Below are 24,348 nucleotides of genomic sequence, written 5' to 3' on the forward strand. Positions count from 1 at the left end.
GCTCTCTGTGTAGATTTACATCATATCTGAGTTCTGTATTGCAGTTCTATCAAGCATTTACACCATTGGCAGACTTTGTATACCATTGGCAGATTTTTACATGCACAGAAATAAGATACTTTTTGTTTTGTACGCAGTCATATGATACGTGGTATAGAAAGTACAATCTTAGGCGAGTACATGGGGAGCTACAGTATATCTCTGCAGGTGATCTATCTATCTGGTCAAAATCACTAATACAGGTCCCCCATCCATCCTCTGGTGGTATATATAACTTTTTATTATGTCTCCAGAGAAATCTAGATTCAAATAAAGGTCCTTTCTATCAAATTACTATAGAAGAAATTAGGTGTTTTTGACTGGTGTCGAAATGACCCCAAAGGACTTGATTTTTAAAATAAAAAGTCCATATTGATACTGAAACACTAAACAATGATTTAGATGTATTAAGAAACAAGTTGATTGACAAAGTCATGAACATTTTCAAGATTTTAATAAACAGGGCCAGACTACTGCATTTGGGGCCATGGGGGCACCCCACAAAGTATTATTATTTGGTAATCAGTTTACTGCAGTTTACTGCATTTCATGAGGCTAAGAGAAAATGCCATGGGGCAGAGATTTTTTGTTGTTGTTGCTGTTTTATGCTCATCTCATGCTTTTGTTCACAATTTGCCATGAGGCTGAGAGAAATTGTTGTAGTTTTAAAGTTACTTTCCTGCAATTCTACACATTTTGCTACCATGTGCTATCTGGGGGCCCCATGACCTCCTGGGGTTGGGGGCCCTCTGGAGGTCGGGGGCCCAGGTGCACGTGCCCTGCATGCCCATTCGGTAATCTGGCCCTGTGAATAAACCACCTTTTGGGATATGATAAAAAATATGCCTCCGGGGTCAAAATGACCCCAGTCGGTAAATGAGGGTTATGATCTTTGACTCAACATACAAAGGAGAACAGTGGAATTACCTCATATTTTACATCAGACTTTGTCACAATATCAAGTTCCCCCATTGTTATCAAGGTCTCTTAGGGCCCTAAAATCTCAGGGCCCTAAAAGTATTGCTGTACAGCGTGTGTTGCTGTGTAACTCGATTGGTGTGTTGTTGTCCATGTGGCGTGTGAAGTGAGAGTCAACATTATTGGTATAAAGAAGAGCGATGTAGCCGAGAGTAGTGAGTAATAAATGCAAAATGGCCCTGCCAGTAAGGTTTCGCTGGCTGATGCCAAAGCTTATAACTTTTCATTAGTCCAACTATGAGCGCAGCAACATGAAACAGAGAGGAGCACTATTTAATTATGGTCTCTGTGGCTTGTATGTCATAAAGGACACAAAACAGCAGTATAAGGCCCTATTCCTTCACTTTAGGAGATGATTTATCAATCTCTTTCTGTTGATAGACCATATCGTGCAACTGTTTTTTCTGCTCTTCTTGCATATCCATTTCTCATCAGATCATGGATTTGGACTGGCTGCTGAGCCTGTCACGGTTGTGTAGTTTAACATGAAGCTTTATGTGTAAGGGAAAAATGCTGTCATTATTTACTACAATCTTAGAAAAAAGGGTTCCAAAAGGGTTATTCGTCTGTCCCCATAGGATAACCCTTTTTGGTTCCATGTAGAACCTTTTGTGAAAAGGAAAATGATTCTACATGGAACCCAAAAGGGTTCTACCTGGAACCAAAAGGCTTCTACCTGGAACCAAAAAGAGTTCTCCAAAGGGTTCTCTTTTTTTTAAAGAGTGTATTGATCTGTTTATTTCAACACACAAAGCTAGTACTGGATGTACTACGTATTGTGCCAACAGACTGACTGCAGCTCAACAGACTGACTGCAGCTCAACAGACTGACTGCAGCTCAACAGACTGACTGCAGCTCAACAGACTGACTGCAGCTCAACAGACTGACTGCAGCTCAACAGACTGACTGCAGCTCAATGTTCAATGTGGCTTTTTTTAAATCGTAAAAGCCCTCAAATAAATGCTTGGAGAAAATACAAAGTTATGACATGAGTGAAATGTAATTACTTTTCTTCAAGAATAGGAGTGGTTTCCATCCTGCGGTATAGACTCACATTGGTCCATGACATACCTCTCACAGAATTGTGAAAACTGAAATTAAATGGGTCAGGAATTAATAACTATTACAGATGGTCACCAGAGAGGCCAAAGAAGACCCCTTTCATGTCAGAGGAAAATATGACAAAGTGAACAATAGAACTAGCTGTCATTCAGTTACACCAAGTTTTGGCTCAGTGGACTAACTCTGTCTTGAGGTTAAGAGACAACTCAGGTCAGATACACGGTAGGTCACACCCACCTGAAGTCGATGGTGAGTGTTGGGTCCACCTGAACTGTCCACTCACAGCGAGCGTTGGTGGGGTAACTTTCCAGGACTATGTGGCCCTGACGTTTACGGATCAGTCCTCCACACTCTATAAACAGGAACAAAACCATTTAGAGCTCACATTTTACATGATCATGCAATGCAATCAGCTTTTTATTTATTAGTGTAATTATATGTTACAGTAAAATTGTATATTAGTTGTAATTCGGCCAGTTTCCTTTCATTATAATTAAATAATTGTGTTGTTGTGTAGCTCATACACAATATATACAAAGGTATGTGGACAACCCTTCAAATTAGTGGATTCGGCTATTTCAGCCACACCTGTTGCTAAAAGGTGTATAAAATAGAGCACACAGTCATGTAATCTCCATAGACAAACATTGGCAGTAGAATGCCCTTACAAAGAGTTCAGTGACTTTCAACGTGGCACCATCATAGGATGCCACCTTTCCAACAAGTCAGTTCATTGAATTTCTGCCCTGCTGGAGCTGCCCCGGTCAACTGTAAGTGCTGTTATTGTGAAATGGAAACGTGTAGGAGCAACAATAGCTCAGCCGCGAAGTGGTAGGCCACACAAGCTCACAGAACGGGACCGCCAAGTGCTGAAGCGCATAGCATGTAAAAATCGTCTGTCCTCGGTTGCAACACTCACTACCGAGTTCCAAACTGCCTCTGGAAGCAACATCAGCACAATAACTGTTTGTCGAGAGCTTCATGAAATGGGTTTCCATGGCCGAGCAGCCGCACAAAATAATAACATTACCATGCGCAATGCCAAGTGTCGTCTGGAGTGGTGTAAAGCTTGCCACCATTGGACTCTGGAGCAGTAGAAAAGCGTTCTCTGGAGTGATGAATCACGCTTAACCATCTGGCAGTCTGACGGACAAATCTGGGTTTGGCGGATGCCAGGAGAACGCTACCTGCCCCAATGCATAGTGCCAACTGTAAAGTTTGGTGGAGGAGGAATAATGGTCTGGGGCTGTTTTTCATGGTTTGTGCTAGGCCCCTTAGTTCCAGTGAAGGGAAATCTTAACGCTACAGCATACAATGACATTCTAGACGATTCTGTGCAACAGTTTGGTGAAGGCCCTTTCCTGTTTCAGCATGACAATGCCCCCATGCACAAAGTGAGATCCATACAGAAATGGTTTGTTGAGATCAGTGTGTAAGAAGCCCTGACCTCTACCCCATTGAACACCTTTGGGATGAATTGGAAAGCCGACTGCGAGCCAGGCCTAATCGCCCATCATCAGTGCCCGACCTCACTAATGCTCTTATGGCTGAATGGAAGCAAGTCCCCGCAGCAATGTTCCAACATCTAGTGGAAATCCTTCCCAGAAGAGTGGAGGCTGTTATAGCAGCAAAGGGGGGACCAACTCCATATTAATGCCCATGATTTTGGAATGACATGTTTGATGAGCAGGTGTCCATATACTTTTGGTAATGTAGTGTATATATAATTGCCATGTAAAGTTGAGTAGTTACAGAGTAACAACATGGCTTACATTAGGAAAAATACACTTGAAGCGGGAGACAAATGAAGAATGCAGGCTGGTTAATGTCAGGGCGTGTGGAGGTGTAGTGTAGGAAATCAGATGCAGGACGCAGACGGTAGGTTCCAAATGCTGTATTCCGGCCCAAACACAGGCAACAGGGCAACTAAGCCCAACAGCTAAACTACGCACAAGGCGTAATGGCAAAATGCGCACAAACAGGTGCGACAAAATGAAGTAGTGCACGAAACAAGTGCAATCGAGCTCCAGCGCAGTGGAGAGAATATGCTCAACCGAGCAAACACAACACTGACGAAAAACAATCATACACAACACATGACAAACACAACGAGAAACTTATAGGACACTAATCACGTAAAACAGAAACAGGTGTGACACAAACAGACAGCAGCTAGAATTCCGGAGACGACGAGCGCCGAAGCCTGCCCGAACAAGGAGGAGAGGCAGCCTCGGCCGAAACCGTGACAGTTAAAGTAAACAAAATACACATAAACCACAGGCCTGCAGCCAAGAGCCACAAATACATGCCAAGTTTCTGCTGCCAGCTTATTATGTTATTTGCATATTGTGAAACCTATACTTTCTCTAGAAAGGATATTGTGAGATTCCAGTATGTTGACTAACAGTATTTTGACTTGTCATTTCAGCTCCTTGAATGGAAAATCTATGAGACATTTAGCTCTCATCCACGCAAAATACTATTGTGCCAGAAGTGTCTCCTATAGTAATTGGTATATTTTTTATTCTTTAAAAAAAAATTTTTTTTTAAACCTTTATTTAACTAGGCAAGTCAGTTAAGAACAAATTCTTATTTACAATGACGGCCTACACCGACCAAACCCAGACGACGCTGGGCCAATTGTGCACCGCCCTATGGGACTCCCAATCACGGCCAGTTGTGATACAGCCTGGAATCGAACCAGGGGGTCTGAAGTGATGCCTCAAGCACTGAGATGCAGTGCCTTAGACCGCTGCACCACTGTAGGTACAGTATGGTATATGCCTATAGAGGCATGAAAGGGAAGCTAGTAGAAGTTGCTTATAACCCTGATACAAGGTCAGATACTCTTCATCCCCTTAATGGTTTTGGTTAGAACTGGGGGAATAAGGTAATCTGATCCTAGATCTGTAGTGAAGGGCACATTTTACCCGTAGCCATGGTGGGAGGTAATGTGGGTAAAGGAATATGTGAGAAGGAGTGTACTCACTCAAGCAGTCACCGCCTGACCAGCCGGGTCGACACTCAGCACAGTACTTCCCCTTGACAAAGAAATCATCTCTGGGGCCCCACGTCCCGTTGTTACACCGCTTACAGTTCTCAAATATGCTGCAACCTAAGAGAGAGAGAAGAAGAGAGGGGAAATGGGTGGAGTAAGAGAGACAAAGACTGAGAGGTTAAATAGAAAGAAAGATGGAGCCGGCACAGCATCAAGTAGAAAGCGCTGACTGAACACTGAAACGTCTGAAACCTCTTCACCATACAGTACCTTTAGAAAGTATTCATACCCCTTGACTTATTATACATTTTGTTGTGTTACAGCCTGAATTTAAAATTGATTAAAAAAAAAAATTTCTCAACCATCTACACACAATACCCCATAATGACGTGAAAACATGTTTTTTGACATTTTTGTAAATTTATTGAAAATGAAATACAGACATATCTAATTTGCATAAGTATTCACACCCCTTTGCTATGACACTCCAAATTGAGCTCAGGTGCATCCAATTTCCTTTGATCATCCTTGAGATGTCACTACAACTTGGAGTACACCTGTGGCCAATTCAATTGTTTGGACATGATTTAGAAAGAAACACACCTGTCTATATAAGGTCCCACGGTTGACAGTGCATGTCAGAGCATAAACTATACATACACATATAAAATAACACCACATGCTATTAGTAGTGGCTGCAGACACACATAGACACTTCTTAGGTATACAATTATGTGGTCTAATTAGACAAAAATTGAACTCTTTGGCCTGAATGCAAAGCGCTATGTCTGGAGAAAAGCAGGCACAGCTCATCACCCGTCTAACTCCATCCCTACCGTGAAGCATGGTGTTGGCAGCATCATGCTATGGGGGATGCTTTTAAGCAGCATTGACTGGGAGACTGTAAGGATAGAGGAAACAATGAATGGAGGCAAATAAAGGCAAATCCCTGATGAGAACCTGAAAACGACCTTAGACTGGGGCGAAGATTTATGTTCCAACAGGACAATGACCCCAAGCATACAGCCAAAACAATGCTGGAATTACTTCAGAACAGGAATGTGAAAGTCCTTGAGTGGCACAGCCAAAGCCCAGACTTGAATCCCATTGAAAATATGTTTAAAGACTTGCTGTGCACAGCCACTCCCCATCTAACTCAACAGAGCTTGAGAAAATCTGCAAGGAAGAATGGGAGAAAATCCCCAAATCCAGATGTGCAATGCTGATACAGACATCCCCAAGACGACTCAAAGCTGTAATCGCCGCCAAAGGTGTGACTACTTATGCAAATTAGATATTTATGTAATTTATTTTCAATAACTGGGGGTTATGAATACTTTCTGAAGGCACTGTAAGTGTGATGCATTCAGCCACAATCTTGGTTTGCCCGTTCCCAATTACTATTGACGGCTTCAATCGGTCCCATACCCCTACTGCATTCCCCTTGGTGCCTGTTAGATCTTTACATCAGACCTGCTAAACTCATCAGGCTCCTCTTCCACTGTAACAGGGTAACAGAACAGAAAAAAACAGCTTCCTAAAATAGAAATGTCCAGAAAACCCCCAGAAGGACTGAGTTTCAGATAGGATACATTTTCACATTGGAGGTTCTGTGGTGCTCTGTATTGCAGACATCCTGAGGACAGGCAGGGTGTCAGGGAGACGGACGTCAGGGAGACAGCAGCAGGACATATAAACGCCAACAGGTATCAGTGTAAAAATTACATGACTTTACCATGTCTCCTCCACCGTCTACATGCAGTACACATAAGGCTAGAGAGGGATGGAAAAGTGTTTACTGTATGTGATTTACAAGAAAAGTCCTTTATAAGTGCATACTTCAGAATTTTACTGTAAAAAAAATTGTTCAAGTATGTATTTGATCATAAGCAGCTGTTATATCTATAGGCTTACAGAAAATGTGAGGACATGCAAGCTGTGAAAAAATGCATGTCCAGGTGATGGAGAACAACAAGGTGTGTGTGTGTGTGTGTGTGTGTGTGTGTGTGTGTGTGTGTGTGTGTGCGTGCATGCATGCGTGCACGCATGTGCATTTTAGGAATAGGAGACCCATCTGTGATCCCTCACGCCTGTGGTGCAGTGTGTAGTATGAAGAGTATGATGTGAAGTTGGAACAGACAAACAACATATTTTCATAAAGTAAAAGGATTAGCATATTCCCATAGGTCAACAAGTCTTGCAACAACTTGTGGTGAAATATAATAACTACGCATTGTGCCTTTTGAGCAATGTGTTTTCTCTTAGGTTATTTATGCTGTATTAACTTTGTTATTGCCAACACACCTCCCACACAGAGTAAATACACAACAGGAGAGCAAACATAAAGGGATGCCCTCAACGAAAGCGAATGTAATTAATTCACTATTTTCTGGAAAATAATCAGGGTTAGGTATCTCTCTCTAATGTGGTTGGCCTAAACTCACTGCATTTCACTCTAGGTGGCCCAACCTCACTGCTATTGTATGTCTGCCAGGCTTATAAGACAGCCTTAAAGGCAGATGGAATATAGACTACAACATCAGTCAAGACATGACACTGGATCTAACGGGTACGGTACAGGGCAGACGTTTCAGAAATGTACTGGTAGAATGGCCTCCTCCACACTGTGTGTACTTGCAAATTAAACATGTATTAACAAATCCAGCACTAAGACATAATGTAACTACATGTATCTGACCATGTTGTTGTTAATAAAATCTAATACACAGTGTGCATTCAACCTCCATGGGTTTACCAGATAAAATAACCTAAATGGAGAAGCACTCCCCAGGTTTTGAGCCATCATGATGGTCTTGGACAGGTTTACCTGGGTGGATGATGCAGGGGTCACACTCGTTGAGGGCGTTGCGGCAGCAGGGCACAGCGTAGCCAACAGGGGTGCCCTGGAGGGGACACTTACAGCGGATGACATCATACTCACAGCAGCCCCGACACATGACATTCCACTCTGGGCCCGGGCAGTGGTTATACAGGTACCTGTAGTCTGGGAACAAACCAGCACACCTGGGTCAAATACATTTTTATTTATTAACTTTTATTTTAATCAGGGGAGCCCAATTGAGAGCAAGGACCATGAAGTAAAATAAAAAATATATATACAGTGAGGGAAAAAAGTATTTGATCCCCTGCTGATTTTGTACATTTGCCCAATGACAAAGAAATGATCAGTCTATAATTTTAATGGTAGGTTTATTTGAACAGTGAGAGACAGAACAACAACAAAAAAATCCAGAAAAACGCATGTCAAAAGTGTTATAAATTGATTTGCATTTTAATGAGGTAAATAAGTATTTGACCCCTCTGCAAAACATGACTTAGTACTTGGTGGCAAAACCCTTGTTGGCAATCACAGAGGTCAGACGTTTCTTGAAGTTGGCCACCAGGTTTGCACACATCTCAGGAGGGATTTTGTCCCACTCCTCTTTGCAGATCTTCTCCAAGTCATTAAGGTTTCGAGGCTGACGTTTGGCAACTCGAACCTTCAGCTCCCTCCACAGATTTTCTATGGGATTAAGGTCTGGAGACTGGCTAGGCCACTCCAGGACCTTAATGTGCTTCTTCTTGAGCCACTCCTTTGTTGCGTTGGCCGTGTGTTTTGTGTCATTGTCATGCTGGAATACCCATCCACTACCCATTTTCAATGCCCTGGCTGAGGGAAGGAGGTTCTCACCCAAGATTTGACGGTACATGGCCCCGTCCATCGTCCCTTTGATGCAGTTAAGTTGTCCTGTCCCCTTAGCAGAAAAACACCCCCAAAGCATAATGATTCCACCTCCATGTTTGACGGTGGGGATGATGTTCTTGGGGTCATAGGCAGCATTCCTCCTCCTCCAAACACTGCGAGTTGAGTTGATGCCAAAGAGCTCGATTTAGGTCTCATCTGACCACAACACTTTCACCCAGTTCTCCTCTGAATCATTCAGATGTTCATTGGTAAACTTCAGACAGGCATGTATATGTGCTTTCTTGAGCAGGGGGACCTTGCGGGCGCTGCAGGATTTCAGTCCTTCACGGCGTAGTGTGTTACCAATTGTTTTCTCGGTGACTATGGTCCCAGCTGCCTTGAGATCATTGACAAGATCCTCCCATGTAGTTCTGGGCTGATTCCTCACCGTTCTCATGATCATTGCAACTCCACGAGGTTAGATCTTGCATGGAGCCCCAGGACGAGGGAGATTGACAGTTCTTTTGTGTTTCTTCCATTTGCGAATAATCGCACCAACTGTTGTCACCTTCACACCAAGCTGCTTGGCTATGGTCTTGTAGCCCATTGCAGCCTTGTGTAGGTCTACAATCTTGTCCCTGACATCCTTGGAGAGCTCTTTGGTCTTGGCCATGGTGGAGAGTTTGGATTGATTGATAGTAGTCCCCTGTAGCTCAATTGGTAGAGCATGGCACTTGCAACGCCAGGGTTGTGGGTTCGTTTCCCACGGGGGGCCAGTATGAAAATGTATGCACTCAGTAACTGTAAGTCGCTCTGGATAAGAGCGTCTGCTAAATGACTAAAATGTAGATGTAAAATGTTGATTGCTTCTGTGGACAGGTGTCTTTTATACAGGTAACAAGCTGAGATTAGGAGCACTCCCTTTAAAGTGTGCTCCTAATCTCAGCTCATTACCTGTATAAAAGACACCTTGGAGCCAGAAATCTTTCTGATTGAGAGGGGGTCAAATACTTATTTCCCTCATTAAAATGCAAATACATTTATAACATTTTTGACGTGTTTTTCATGATTTCTTTGTTGTTATTCTGTCTCTCACTGTTCAAATAAACCTACCATTAAAATGATAGACTGATCATTTCTTTTTCAGTGGGCAAACGTACAAAATCAGCAGGGGATCAAATACTTGTTTCCCTCACTGTATAACAAGATACAATAACAAGTACAATACATTATAACATCACTAACATCACAGACATCATACACAAGTTATTAAAGCAATCAATCAACACAATTGCACACCTCAGTGAACTAATTTATCATCAGAGTTTGAAAATGCCCTAGTGGCACCAGGGAATCCAATTGTAAGGAATTTTGTAAGTGATTCCAAAAATGTGGAGCGTGAAGACTAAAAACGGATTCACCTAATTCATGGAGACCCAAGGAATCTGAAAAGTTAACCAACCCTGTGAACGGGTTTGGTATCTCATTATTTTATACGTTAGCAAAGAAGTTAGGTAAGTTGGAAGCTTTTGTAGTAGGGCTTTGTAAACAAAAAAGGAGTAATTAATTGATCTATGGGACTTTAATGAGGACCAGCCAACCTTTTGATACAGGATGCAGAGGTGAGTATTAAAACTGTCACCAGTTATAAAACGAATGGGGCTATGGTAGACCGCATCCAAAGATTTAAGAGTATAGTCTACTGCAATGTGGCAAATGGTGTCATGATAATCAAGAACTGCCAGGAAAGTCGACTGTACAATCTGCTTCCTGCTATTTAGGGAGAGACTAGATCTATTCATTGACAATCCAGATGCCCAGATATGTATAGGCGGGAACCCAATCAATGGGAGAACCATCCAATGAATAAATATGTAGTCCATCTGAAACATTCTTGTGAGAACAAGAGAACAACATGTATTTAATATTGCTTGCATTAAGTACAAGTTTTAAACCAACCAGGGCTTTCTGTAGGGTAACAAGGTCAGATTGGAGCTCTAACATAGCCTGTTCAACAGTTGGGGCAATGGCATACATGACAGTGTCGTCTGCATACAGATGAATATTACAAGTTTTAACAGATAGACCAGTATCATTTATAAAAAAAAGTAAAGAGAACAGGTCCCAGTTCCGACCTCTGCCGTACACCTTTTGTAATATCCAGAAAACTAGACCATCAGAGATCACACATTGAGTCCTGTCTGGCAGATAATTTTCAAACCACTTGCAAGAAGCCTGATCCAGGCCTATTTCAGTCAACCTTTGAATGAGAATGTGATGGTCAACAGTATTGAAGGCTATGGAAAGGTCTATAAATAAGGCAGCACAATGATTTTTATGATCAAAGCAATTTAACACGTCATCTAAAAAAAGTGTAGCACCTGAAACTGTGCTATGTCCAGGTCTAATGTCCAGGTCTAAAATCGGATTGGTGCACATTAAGAATAGAGTGAGTGTCACGACTTCCGCCGAGGCTGCCTCCTCTCCTTGTTCGAGCAGGCTTCAGCGTTCGTCGTCACCGGCTTACTAGCCACTGCCGCTCCATTATTCATTATTCCATTTGTCTTTTCTTGTCAATCACACACATCTGGTTCGTATCACCTCGTTAGTACGTGTATAAGTGTTCCCTCTTCCCCCCTTGTCCTTGTGGGTGATTGAGTATTCGTGAGAGTTGTGTAGCTCGGTGTGGCTACTCGTACATTGTTAATGCCGGGGTAGATATTTCCCTTGTGCCTGTTATTGTTGGAGCTACCGTTACCTTGTATTGCCAAGGTAGATTTTCCCCTGTGCCTGTTTCGTTTGTCACTATCCAGCGCTATTTGCGTACGACGGAATAAACTCTGCATTCGGTGATACCCCTCCTGCGCCTGACTCCTTCTATCACACTCATTACAGAATCACCCACCATCTATGGAGTCAGCGGGAGAAGAGCGCATGCCTGGAATCGTGGCATGGGTCCAGGAGCATTCCACGATGATGGCCAGCTTGGGGGAAGTTCTTCAGGTCGTCCAACGCCTGGAGAGGAGAGGACCCGATCTGTTGAGACCAGCTGGCCAACCGGATCCAGCCACCTACACCCCAGCACCCGGAGGGATCCAGATATCCCGACCACAGGCGTTCGACGGGACGGCGGTGTACTGCCAAGGATTCCTCTTCCAACTGGAGCTTTACTTCTCCAGTATCAGGCCGGCGCCATCGGAGCGGGAGAAGGTGTCCGTCCTCGTTTCCTGCCTCTCTGGGAAAGCCCTGGAGTGGGCAAACGCGGTTTGGAACGGAGCCGCGTTGGAGGACTACAGGGAGTTTGCTCGCCTCTTTCGGGAAGTCTTCGATCAACCGCCCGAGGGTCGAGAGGCGGGTGAGCGGCTGGTCCACCTGAGGCAGGGAACGAGGACTGCGCAGGACTTCGCGTTGGAGTTTCGGACTCTGACAGTGGGGTCCGGGTGGAACGAGCGGGCCCTGATCAACCATTTCCAGTGCTATCTGCGGGAGGACATCCGACGGGAGCTAGCCTACCGGGACACCATTTTGTCTTTCACGAAACTGGTGAACATGGCCATCCGTTTGGACAACCTGCTGGTAGCCAGAGGACGTCCTGGTAGGGGTCTGCCCATTTCCACCCCGGACGACTCGGATCCCGAGCGGATGGAGATGGGTGGAGCCGCCGTCCGAGAGAGCAGAGGACGACAGCGACAGTGCCATTCTGGTGGCACGAAGGGACAATACACCACACGTCGTAGTCAACGCTATTTTGGGCCTGGAGGCGGCAGGCAGGGCACTCTCGTATCACCCCAGGTATCGAACACCCACACTCGTTCAGAGCCCTCTGCTGCGCACTGTACCCTACCTATCCACTTTCCCGATCACATGGTAGTTCCCCAGTGTAAGGCGCTAGTCGATTCAGGAGCAGCTGGGAACTTAATGGACAGGGCATTCTCACGCCGTCAAGGCATTTCATTGGTTCCCCTATCCATTCCACTCCCCATCAGAGCACTTGATAGTCGACCATTAGGGTCTGGGTTCGTAAAGGAAGTCACAGTACCAGTCACCATGATCTCCCAGGAGACTCATCGTGAGCAGGTTACTTTTTCGATTATTGAGTCTCCTGCTTTCCCTGTGGTATTAGGTATCCCTTGGCTAGCACTCCACAACCCCACCTTCTCATGGGGGTTCTCACGGGGTGGTCGCGAGAGTGTCAGGGTAGGTGTCTAGGTGTTTCCGTTGGTGCAACCACGGTGGAAAGTCCAGACGGTACCTCCACTGTGTGCATTCCCCCCGAAATCCATGATCTGGCGCATGCGTTTTCTAAGACACAGGCAACAAAATGACCACCTCATCGGGTGGGGGATTGCGCGATAAACCTTCGGGTAGACGCTGTACCTCCCAGGAGTCATGTGTACCCCCTGTCACAGGCTGAAACAGAGGCTATGGAAACATACTTCCCTGGGCCAAGGGTATATACGTCCCTCCACTTCACCCGCCTACTCGAGTTTCTTCTTTGTGAAGAACAAAGACGGCGGTCTGCTCCCGTGCATTGATTATCGATCACTGAACAAGGAGACTATAAGGTTTAGTTATCCTCTCCCCCTCATTCCTTCAGTGATTGAGTAAATGCATGGGGCGCGCTTCTTCACTAAACTAGATCTCAGGAGTGCATACAACCTGGTACGTGTTCGGGAGGGGGATGAGTGGAAGACAGCATTCAGCACAACCATGGGGTATTATGAATACCTGGTGATGCCCCACGGTTTGATGAATGCTCCTTCCGTCTTCCAGTCCTTTGTGAATGAGGTGTTTCGGGACATGCTTGGTTGCAGTGTGGTGTTCTACATCGATGACGTCCTGGTGTATTCCTCTACGCGCGCCGAGCATGTGTCCCTGGTTCGCAAAGTGCTGGCCCGACTGTTGGAAAATTACACTTCTCTGCCTTGCCATAAAGGTATGTTTTTCCAGCAGTCCGTCTCCTTCCTCGGATACCGCTTTACCACCTCAAGTGTGGAGATGGAGGAAGATCGCATTTCAGCCGTGTGTAATTGGCCGACTCCAACCACGGTTAAGGAGGTGCAGCGCTTCCTTGGCTTTTCCAACTACTATCGGAGGTTTATCTGGGGCTTTGGTAAGGTCGCAGCTCCCATTACATCCCTGTTGAAGGGTGGGCCGTCCCGGCTCTGCTGGTCTGTTGAGGCTGACCTGGCCTTCAGGAGACTGTGGGGTCTGTTCACCTCAGCCCCGGTACTGGCCCACCACGATCCATCACTACCGTTCGTAGTGGAGGTGGATGCGTCCGAGGTAGGGATAGGCGCTGTCCTATCCCAACGCTCGGGCACGCCACCCAAGCTCCACCCCTGTGCCTTCTTCTCTAAGAATCTTAGCCCGGCATAGCAGAACTACGATGTTGGTGATCGGGAGCTGTTGGCTGTTGTCCGAGCTTTGACCGTGTGGAGGCATTGGCTCGAAGGGGCAAAACACCCTTTCCTCGTCTGGATGGACCACCGTAACCTGGAGTACATCTGGGCAGCGAGGAGGCTGAATCCTCGTCAGGCCAGGTGGGCCCTATTCTTCACCTGGTTTAATTTTACACTGTCATACATTCCGGGTACGAAGAACGTGATGACAGATGCACTGTCCCGGCTGTATGACACAGAGGAGAGGCCCAGAGACAACACCCCATACTCCCGGCCTCCTGCATTGTGACGCCGTTAGTATGGGCAATGGACGCGGATATAGAGCAGGCATTACGCACAGATCCATCTCCACCTCTGTGTCCAACTGGGCTGCTGTACATGCCTGCTCTTATCCGTGATCGGCTGATCTACTGGTCACACACGTCACCCTCCTCTGGTCACCCAGGTATCGGTCGTACTGTGCGCTGCCTGATCGGAAAGTACTGGTGGCCTACCTTGGCTAAGGACGTGAGGGTGTATGTGTCCTCTTGCTTCGTGTGCGCCCAGAGTAAGGCACCTAGGCACCTCCCAGTGGGTAAGTTACAACTTTTATCAGTTCCACAACGACCATGGTCTCACGTTAGTGTTGATTTCGTGACTGATCTTCCCCTCTCCCAAGGTAACACCACCATCCTGGTCATTGTGGACCGCTTTTCCAAGTCCTGCCGCCTCCTTCCTCTGCCTGGTCTCCCCATGGCCCTGCAGACTGCGGAGGCCCTGTTTACTCACGTCTTCCGGCACTACGGGGTGCCAGAGGTTATAGTGTCCGACCGAGGTACCCAGTTCACGTCCAAGGTTTGGAAGGCGTTCATGGAACGTCTGGGGGTCTCGGTCAGCCTGACCTCTGGGTTCCACCCCGAGTCAAATGGGCAGGTGGAATGGGTAAATCAGGATGTGGGTAGGTTCCTGCGGTCCTACTGCCAGGACTGGCCGGGGGAGTGGTCGGTGTTCTTGCCATGGGCAGAATATGCCCAGAACTCTCTCCGCCACTCCTCTACTAACCTAACGCCATTCCAATGTGTTTTAGGTTACCAACTGGTTCTGGCACCATGGCACCAGAGCCAGACCGAGGCTCCTGCGGTGGATGAGTGGGTTCGGCGCGCGGAGGAGACGTGGGGCGCTGCCCACGTTCACCTCCAGAGTGCCGTGCATCGTCAGAAGGCCAACGCTGACCGTCACCGCAGTGAGGCCACTGTCTTCGTACAGGGGGATCTGGCTTTCGACCCTTGAATCTGCCCCTCCGCCCGCAAATTGTGGGGCCATTCCTGTGGAGAATCAACGAGGTCACTTATACGTTATTACTTTCCCCTGATTACCATATTAACCCCTTGTTTCATGTGTCTCTCCTCAGGCCGGTTGTGGTTGGTCTGCTCCAGGAGTCTGAGGTGCGGGAGGTTCCTCCACCTCCTCTGGACATCGAGAGGGACCCCGGCGTACTCTGTCCATTCCATCCTGGATTTGATGCGTTGGGTGGGGAGCCTTCAGTACCTCGTGGAGTGGGAGGGGTACGGTCCGGAGGAATGGTGCTGGGTCCCGGTGAGGGATATCCTTGATCCCTCCCTGTTGCAGGATTTCCACCGACGCCATCCGGCTCACCCTGCTCCGTCTCCTCTGCCGCTCCATTATTCATCATTCCATCTGTCTTGTAAATCACACACACCTGGTTCTTATCCCCTCATTAGTCTGTGTATAAGTGTTCCCTCTGCCCCCCTTGTCCTTGTGGGTGATTGTTTATTCGTGAGAGTTGTGTAGCTCGGTGGAGCTACTCGTACATTGTTAATGCCGGGGTAGATATTTCCCCTGTGCCTGTTATTGTTGGAGCTACCGTTACCTTTTATTGCCAGGGTAGATTTTCCCCTGTGCCTGTTTCGTTTGTCGCTATCCAGCGCTATTTGTGTACGACGGAATAAACTCTGCATTCGGTGATACCCCTCCTGCGGCTGACTCCTTCTATCACACTCATCACAGTGAGAAGTTTAAAAAGTCCTTAGCTGAAAGTTAGTCAGGGATTCTACAACTTTGGAAAGGCAAGATCATTTGGAAATTAGACTGTAGTATCTATAATGAACAAAAATATAAATGCAACATGTAAAGTGTTGGTCCCATGTTTCATGAGCTGAAATAAAAGATCCCAGAAATTTTCCATATGCACAAAATGCTTATTTCTCCCAAATGTTGGGCACAAATGTGTTTACATCCCTGTTACTGATCATTTCTCCATTGCAAAGATAATCCATCCACCTGACAGGTGTGGCATATCAAGAAGCTGATTAAACAGCATGATCATTATACAGGTGCACCTTGTGGTGTGGAAAATAAAAGGCCACTCTAAATGTCCAGTTTTGTCACACAACACAAAGCCACAGATATCTCAAGTTTTGAGGGAGCGTGCAATTGGCATGCTGACTGCAGGAATGTCCTACAGAGCTGTTGCCAGAGAATTGAATGTTAGTTTCTCTACCATAAGACGCCATGTCATTTTAGAGAATTTGGCAGTACGTCCAACCGGCCTCAACCGCAGACCACGTGAAACCACGCCATCAGGACCTCCGCATCTGGCTTCTTTACCTGCAGGATCATCTGAGACCAGCCACCCAAACAGCTGATGAAACTGAGGAGTATTTAGGGCCTCCCGAGTGGCGCAGCAGTCTACGGTACTGCAGTTCTTGAGGCGCCACTACAGATCCAGGTTCGATCCAGGGCTGTGTCGCAGCCGGCCGCGACTGGGAGACCCATGAGGCGACACACAATTGGCCCAACATCGTCCGGATTAGGGGAGGGTTTGGCCGGCCGGGATGTCCTTGTCCCATCGCGCTCTCGGGACACCTGTGGCGGGCCGGGTGCATGCACGCTGACACGGTCGCCAGTTGTACGGTCTTTCCTCCGACACATTGGTGTGGCTGGCTTCCGGGTTAAGCCAGCAGTGTGTCAAGAAGCAGTGCGGCTAGGCAGGGTCGTGTTTCGGAGGATGCATGGCCCTCGACCTTTGCCTCTCCTGAGTCCGTACGGGAGTTGCAGCGATGGGACAAGACTGTAACTACCATTCGTGAGAATGAGTCACCACCATACAGCGCCCAGATGTTGAATCCAACCATATGGTTGCAGCCATGTGGATGCAGCCTCCCTATTCATGTGTTCATCCTCTGCCTGCTCATCTGTGAGTGTTTTGTCATATTGTACTACATTAGACATCATTAATTTGGTAATGTCAAATACAGTACCTTAACGATCAAGTGTTGCAAGATGGCAAATACATTATTGAATCCAATCATTAATCATAAACGATATTGAATTATGTGGCAGGCTGGCAGCACTAATGTTGACCCTCTCTCCATGTGTTAGGTTGGTACTCAATAAATCTGAGGAACTTTTAGTCGGAAATTGATTTGATCTGAGGTCCTTTTAAACTGAATAGTTTTCATTATGTAACTATGGAGAAGTCTGAGCAGAGACAAGTGGAAATCCTTCTGAGGTGAATGTGGAAAGAGAGAGAGAGAGAGAGAGAGAGAGATGGAGAGGGAGAAAGAGGGGAGAGAGAGAAAAAAAGAGAGAGGGAGAAAGAGGGGAGAGAGACAGAGAGAGGCTTCAGACTTGGCACCGTGTAATCATCACGTTACACTCTTCTCTTCTCTGAGCATTCTACACATTCCCTACCACCACCGCTCCAATCATAATATCCTTCTTTCCTCCCCCCTCTCTCTCTCTCTCTCTCTCTCTCTCTCTCTCTCTCTCTCTCTCTCTCTCTCTCTCTCTCTCTCTCTCTCTCTCTCTCTCTCTCTCTCTCTCTCTCTCTCTCTCTCTCTCTCTCTCTCTCTCTCTCACTAATTCCTCCCTGCATTTAAGACTTCAACATAAATGTTCCCAGTTTTCATATGTCACATATGAGCTGTAACTGCAGCCAATGAGGCCTGAACTGTTAAATCGATTTAGGAGCTCTCTGGCTCTTTCCTCTGACCCAAAGTCATGTTGCTATGCAGAGCTGTTTCTCCATGGTAACAACCTCAACAGTATGTTAGGAAGTTTTAGCCTGCCCCCCAATCTAAGCACCACAAACCTGCCCTCGCACGCATACACACAGTATACATACAGTAAACGCACACACACACACACACACACACACACATGCATACACACACACACACACAGGGGAGTACAGTGGGGGAAAAAAAGTATTTAGTCAGCCACCAATTGTGCAAGTTCTCCCACTTAAAAAGATGAGAGAGGCCTGTAATTTTCATCATAGGTACACGTCAACTATGACAGACAAATTGAGAAAGAAAATTCCAGAAAATCACATTGTAGGATTTTTAATGAATGTATTTGCAAATTATGGTGGAAAATAAGTATTTGGTCACCTACAAACAAGCAAGATTTCTGGCTCTCACAGACCTGTAACTTCTTCTTTAAGAGGCTCCTCTGTCCTCCACTCGTTACCTGTATTAATGGCACCTGTTTGAACTTGTTATCAGTATAAAAGACACCTGTCCACAACCTCAAACAGTCACACTCCAAACTCCACTATGGCCAAGACCAAAGAGCTGTCAAAGGACACCAGAAACAAAATTGTAGACCTGCACCAGGCTGGGAAGACTGAATCTGCAATAGGTAAGCAGCTTGGTTTGAAGAAATCAACTGTGGGAGCAATTATTAGGAAATGGAAGACATACAAGACCACTGATAATCTCCCTCGATCTGGGCCTCCACTCAAGATCTCACCCCGTGGGGTCAAAATGATCACAAGAACGGTGAGCAAAAATCCCAGAACCACACGGGGGGACCTAGTGAATGACCTGCAGAGAGCTGGGACCAAAGTAACAAAGCCTACCATCAGTAACACACTACGCCGCCAGGGACTCAAATCCTGCAGTGCCAGACGTGTCCCCCTGCTTAAGCCAGTACATGTCCAGGCCCGTCTGAAGTTTGCTAGAGTGCATTTGGATGATCCAGAAGAGGATTGGGAGAATGTCATATGGTCAGATGAAACCAAAATAGATTTTTTTGGTAAAAACTCAACTCGTCGTGTTTGGAGGACAAAGAATAATGAGTTGCATCCAAAGAACACCATACCTACTGTGAAGCATGGGGGTTTAAACATCATGCTTTGGGGCTGTTTTTCTACAAAGGGACCAGGACGACTGATCCGTGTAAAGGAAAGAATGAATGGGGCCATGTATCGTGAGATTTTGAGTGAAAACCTCCTTCCATCAGCAAGGGCATTGAAGATGAAACGTGGCTGGGTCTTTCAGCATGACAATGATCGCAAACACACCACCCGGGCAACGAAGGAGTGGCTTCGTAAGAAGCATTTCAAGGTCCTGGAGTGGCCTAGCCAGTCTCCAGATATCAACCCCATAGAAAATCTTTGGAGGGAGTTGAAAGTCTGTGTTGCCCAGCGACAGCCCCAAAACATCACTGCTCTAGAGGAGATCTGCATGGAGGAATGGGCCAAAATACCAGAAACAGTGTGTGAAAACCTTGTGAAGACTTACAGAAAACGTTTGGCCTGTGTCATTGCCAACAAAGGGTATATAACAAAGTATTGAGAAACTTTTGTTATTGACCAAATACTTATTTTCCACCATAATTTGCAAATAAATTCATTAAAAATCCTACAATGTGATTTTCTGTTTTTTTTTCTTCTCATTTTGTCTGTCATAGTTGACGTGTACCTATGATGAAAATTACAGGCCTCTCTCATCTTTTTAAGTGGGAGAACTTGCACAATTGGTGGCTGACTAAATACTTTTTTTCCCCACTGTATGTGAGTTGGTGTTGATGCTTTGATTAATCTGTGAGAGGCTGTTTGTGGACAGTCAGCTGGACAGGAGATGTACAGGCGATGTCCTGGAATGCCGTTAGATATCCCTCCCTACAATCCTCACATCTCTCTGGTTCTGTAACATTAATCAACTTATAAATGATATCCTACTCCAGGGGAGATCTGCACTTCTCCTTAAGAATCTCAATCTCATCTCTGCCATCCAAGGACAGTTCAGGAATGGCATACTATTTACATCACTCAGAGAATAGATTGCATAAGAGGCCAGGTCAAATGTATTATCGGTGCGGTATTATAAGTGAGGACAGTCATTTCAATTGCACTGCTGTCATACTTTGTTTGGAAAGCTCAATGAGTGATTTCGCAATTCAGTTTGTTTTGGATCGGTTCTTCTTTTGCTGACATATTATTGCTGTGGTAACCCTGAAAATAAGGGTTATGTTGAATGTAAAACAACAACCTATAGAAAATGTTTTACTCCAGTGAGAACAGGGAAGGTAGTCTTTACAGGGAATCTATCATTGTCATAATGTCTATGACCTCAGAATTCCAGTATGATTCCAGTATGATGACGTTGAGCTATTGCTTATGTAACCAGTAGCCCCTTCCTCAACAAGCCTGTCCCTCCCCTTCAATACCCCCCTGATGGTTTTATGTGTTCAAAGCACATGTGGCCCAGTGCTCTTGTTCTCATCCCTACTCATCTCTTTCGCATTGTTTTGTGTCTTCAGCTTTTACTGTGTGTCTGCAGTAAAGCACATAGAGAGAAAATGAGAGGGAGACAGAGAGAGAGAGAGATAGACAGACAGACAGACAGAGAGAGAGAGAGAGAGAGAAACCAAGAGGGAGAAAGAGAGAGAGAGATAGACAGACAGACAGAGAGAGAAACCAAGAGGGAGAAAGAGAGAGAGATAGACAGACAGAGAGAGAAACCGAGAGGGAGAAAGAGAGAGAGATAGACAGACAAACAAAGAGAGAAACCAAGAGGGAGAAAGAGAGAGAGAGATAGACAGACAGACAGAGAGAGAAACCGAGAGGGAGAAAGAGAGAGAGAGATAGACAGACAGAGATAGAAACCGAGAGGGAGAAAGAGAGAGAGATAGACAGACAAACAAAGAGAGAAACCAAGAGGGAGAAAGAGAGAGAGAGACAGACAGACAGACAGACAGACAGAGAGAGAAACCGAGAGGGAGAAAGAGAGAGAGATAGACAGACAGAGAGAGAAACCGATAGGGAGAAAGAGAGAGAGATAGACAGACAAACAAATAGAGAAACCAAGAGGGAGAAAGAGAGAGAGAGATAGACAGACAGAGATAGAAACCGAGAGGGAGAAAGAGAGAGAGAGATAGACAGACAGAGATAGAAACCGAGAGGGAGAAAGAGAGAGATATAGACAGACAGAGAGAGAAACCGAGAGGGAGAAAGAGAGAGAGAGATAGACAGAGAGAGAAACCAAGAGGGAGAAAGAGAGAGAGATAGACAGACAGAGAGAGAAACCGAGAGGGAGAAAGAGAGAGAGATAGACAGACAAACAAAGAGAGAAACCAAGAGGGAGAAAGAGAGAGAGAGAGAGATAGACAGACAGACAGACAGACAGACAGAGAGAGAAACTGAGAGGGAGAAAGAGAGAGAGAGATAGACAGACAGAGAGAGAAACCGAGAGAGAGGGCATAAGAGAGGAGGGGGGTATGGAGAGTTGTTTACATAGAACATGCAGGGACATTTTACAAAGCTCTGCATTCGGCCAGCCTCACCAGCATTGTTACTGGAGTCAATTACACATGCATTCAACCAGACAGCATCAGAGGCACGAATGAACATAATAACCAACAAGCCCATGGGTTAGGAAACTTAGTCTCCGACCTGTTTGTGTCTATTGTTTAAAGCCAACACTTCTCAGCTTTACAGCATTAAGTTTTAAGAATAAAGAAGCTACCATTTTTTCCCTCCAGCAGTGGCTAAATACCTTCCACGTATCCAGTCTGTTTTTCTATTCATATACCTAAGTTGGACTGCGAAGTGGCAACAATAAACCCATGCTTTTATAAAAAGTAGACAGTCTACTTTGTCGTTGTCTCATATTGTTTGTGTGGAGCTCGGCACTAAGTGCACCACCAGCAGAAGTCTGGAGGGGAGCCATGGTGGAGGCGACAGTGACTTAGTGCATCCTGTGATTTGTATGGGATCTGTTAAGTGTCTGGGTAGACTAATCTAGCCCCCGTAGTTATTGGCTTGGACTTCATCCACCCAGACTCACGTCTGCTTACACTCACTGAAATACTGTACAGCAGTGTACAGCGGTACAGACGCAAGGGTAGAAACTGTCAAATAGTCATCCTCTTTGCTATAATTAGAGCATGAAGTGGATTACATAAGAATAAGGCTTGGTGTTATCAAATTAGAGACTCTGTGTCATTAAATTGCAATCAATGTTGTCATTATTGCTTAATTGACCGCTGTCGCTGTAGATTCACTACACCATTTGTCAACCAAGTTCTGGTACATATACATCATGGGTGGGTTACTGATGTGAATACCTGAACTAGTCAGGGCTCAGACTATCACTAAATAATCGGATTGTCAGTGAACTGAGGATCCTCTTGGGGTGTTGAGGTGTCGGCGGTCTCCTTCTGCTTAGTGACAGTTTAACTGGCCTATAAATTAGGCTAGTATACCACGCTGATTTGGCATGCGGTGGGAACTGATTTTTATTGGCCTACAGGGCAACTACAAGAGAGGGTCAACAGGTTTTATGGCTGGTCTGGCATTGTCATCATATCTATTGACACGTCGTCTCCGGCCTCTAGAGATGCTGAAAGTCATGCTTTGTAATGTCTCAAGTGGTATTGATAAGCTGCCCCAAGTACATTCCTGTCATATCATACAACACACTACAGCATATCATAATGTATCTTATATAATACAATCTCAGGAGTACCATGGGTGAATACTATCCCTTGCCTCGTTTATTGTTGGTCTATGCCTCCTTGGGGCAAATACCTCCAGACGGTGTTATATTCAGTGTTTATACTGAATAAAGAGACAGAGCGAGAGAGAATGGTGCTGGAGGGAATAGCAGCCGTTTTACGGGCTCCTGACCAATTGTGCTATTTAGTATGTTCTTTTTCAGCTGATTGTTACATAACGTTTCCGCCATCGTTTCCTATGACTGAAAATAGTTTCTGGATTTCTACTTCAATGAGTCGGCGGCAAAGAACATACTGCTAATCTTGGACTAGGCCCAATTCCCCGACACTCAAAAAAGGAAGAGTCAGCGTTATAGAGGCCGGCGTGCGGGATACCTGGCGAGACTACGTAGGCGACTAGATAAACAGCCGCTACCCTCTGTTCTATTGGCAAATGTGCAATCACTGGAGAATAAACTGGACGAGCTCTGTTCGAGACTATCCTTTCAACGGGATCTGAAGAACTGTAATATCCTATGTTTCTCTGAGTCGTGGCTGAACAAGGACATCAAACATATAGATCTAGCTGTTTTTTCTATACATTGGCAGAACAGAACGGCAACATCGGGAAAACTCAAGGGGGGTGGTGTGTGTCTCTTGTTAATAACAACTGGTGCACAATCTATAATATTAATGAAGTCTTGAGGTTCTGTTCGCCTGATTTAAAATAGCTCATGATAATCTGTAGACCCCTCAAAACTCAACTCTGGAACTCGAAGCCAGTTCCACTGCTTGTTTCCATTGTTCCCCTATAATCAGGAACTGATTTAGACCTGACACACCAGGTGGGTGCAATTCATTATCAGGTAGAACAGAAATCCAGCAGGCTCCGGACCTCGTAGGGTAAGAGTTGAAAACCCCTGCTGTAAACATACTATTTACCAATATAGTTTTCATCTATATTTTTCGTAGCTGTTTATTAACACCACAAACCGATGCTGGCACTAAGACTGTATAGGGCCATAAATAAAGAAGAAAATGCTCAGACAGAGGCGGCACTACTAGTAGCCAGTGACTTTAATGCAGGAAAACTGAAATCCGTTTTACCTCATTTCTACCAGAATGTCACCTGTGCAACTAGAGGCGAAAAACTCTAGATCACATTTACTCCACACATGGAGACTCAAACATAGCTCTCCCTCGCCCTCCATTTGACAAATCTGGCCATAACTCTATCCTCCTGATTCCTGCTTACAAGCAAAAACTCAAACATAAATACGGAAGCTAAAGGACTGTTTCGCTAGCACAGACCGGAATATGTTCCGGGATTCATTTGATGGCATTGAGGGGTTTGCCACATCAGTCACCAGTTTTATTAATAAGTGCATCGACAACGTTGTCTCCACAGTAACCGTACGTATATATCTCAACCAGAAGCCATGGATTACAGGCAACATCC

The 24,348-nt window shown here is 45.5% G+C and overlaps 1 protein-coding gene across 1 annotated transcript in view; it reads right to left on the minus strand.

Moving 5' to 3' along the window:
• Nucleotides 1–24,348, minus strand: part of LOC311137047 (inactive serine protease PAMR1-like) — a 58,807-nt gene that overhangs the window by 23,657 nt on the left and 10,802 nt on the right. Inside the window, exons 2-4 of the mRNA XM_084171357.1 lie at nt 7,906–8,082; nt 5,070–5,195; nt 2,318–2,432 (exon numbers count right to left, since the gene is read on the minus strand). Coding sequence (XP_084027483.1) covers nt 2,318–2,432; nt 5,070–5,195; nt 7,906–8,082 — 418 coding nt within the window. The remainder of the gene's footprint in view (nt 1–2,317; nt 2,433–5,069; nt 5,196–7,905; nt 8,083–24,348) is intronic.

Source organism: Coregonus lavaretus, assembly GCF_964263955.1.
Source record: "Coregonus lavaretus genome assembly, chromosome: 11".
NCBI classification, from domain to species: Eukaryota; Metazoa; Chordata; class Actinopteri; order Salmoniformes; family Salmonidae; genus Coregonus; species Coregonus lavaretus.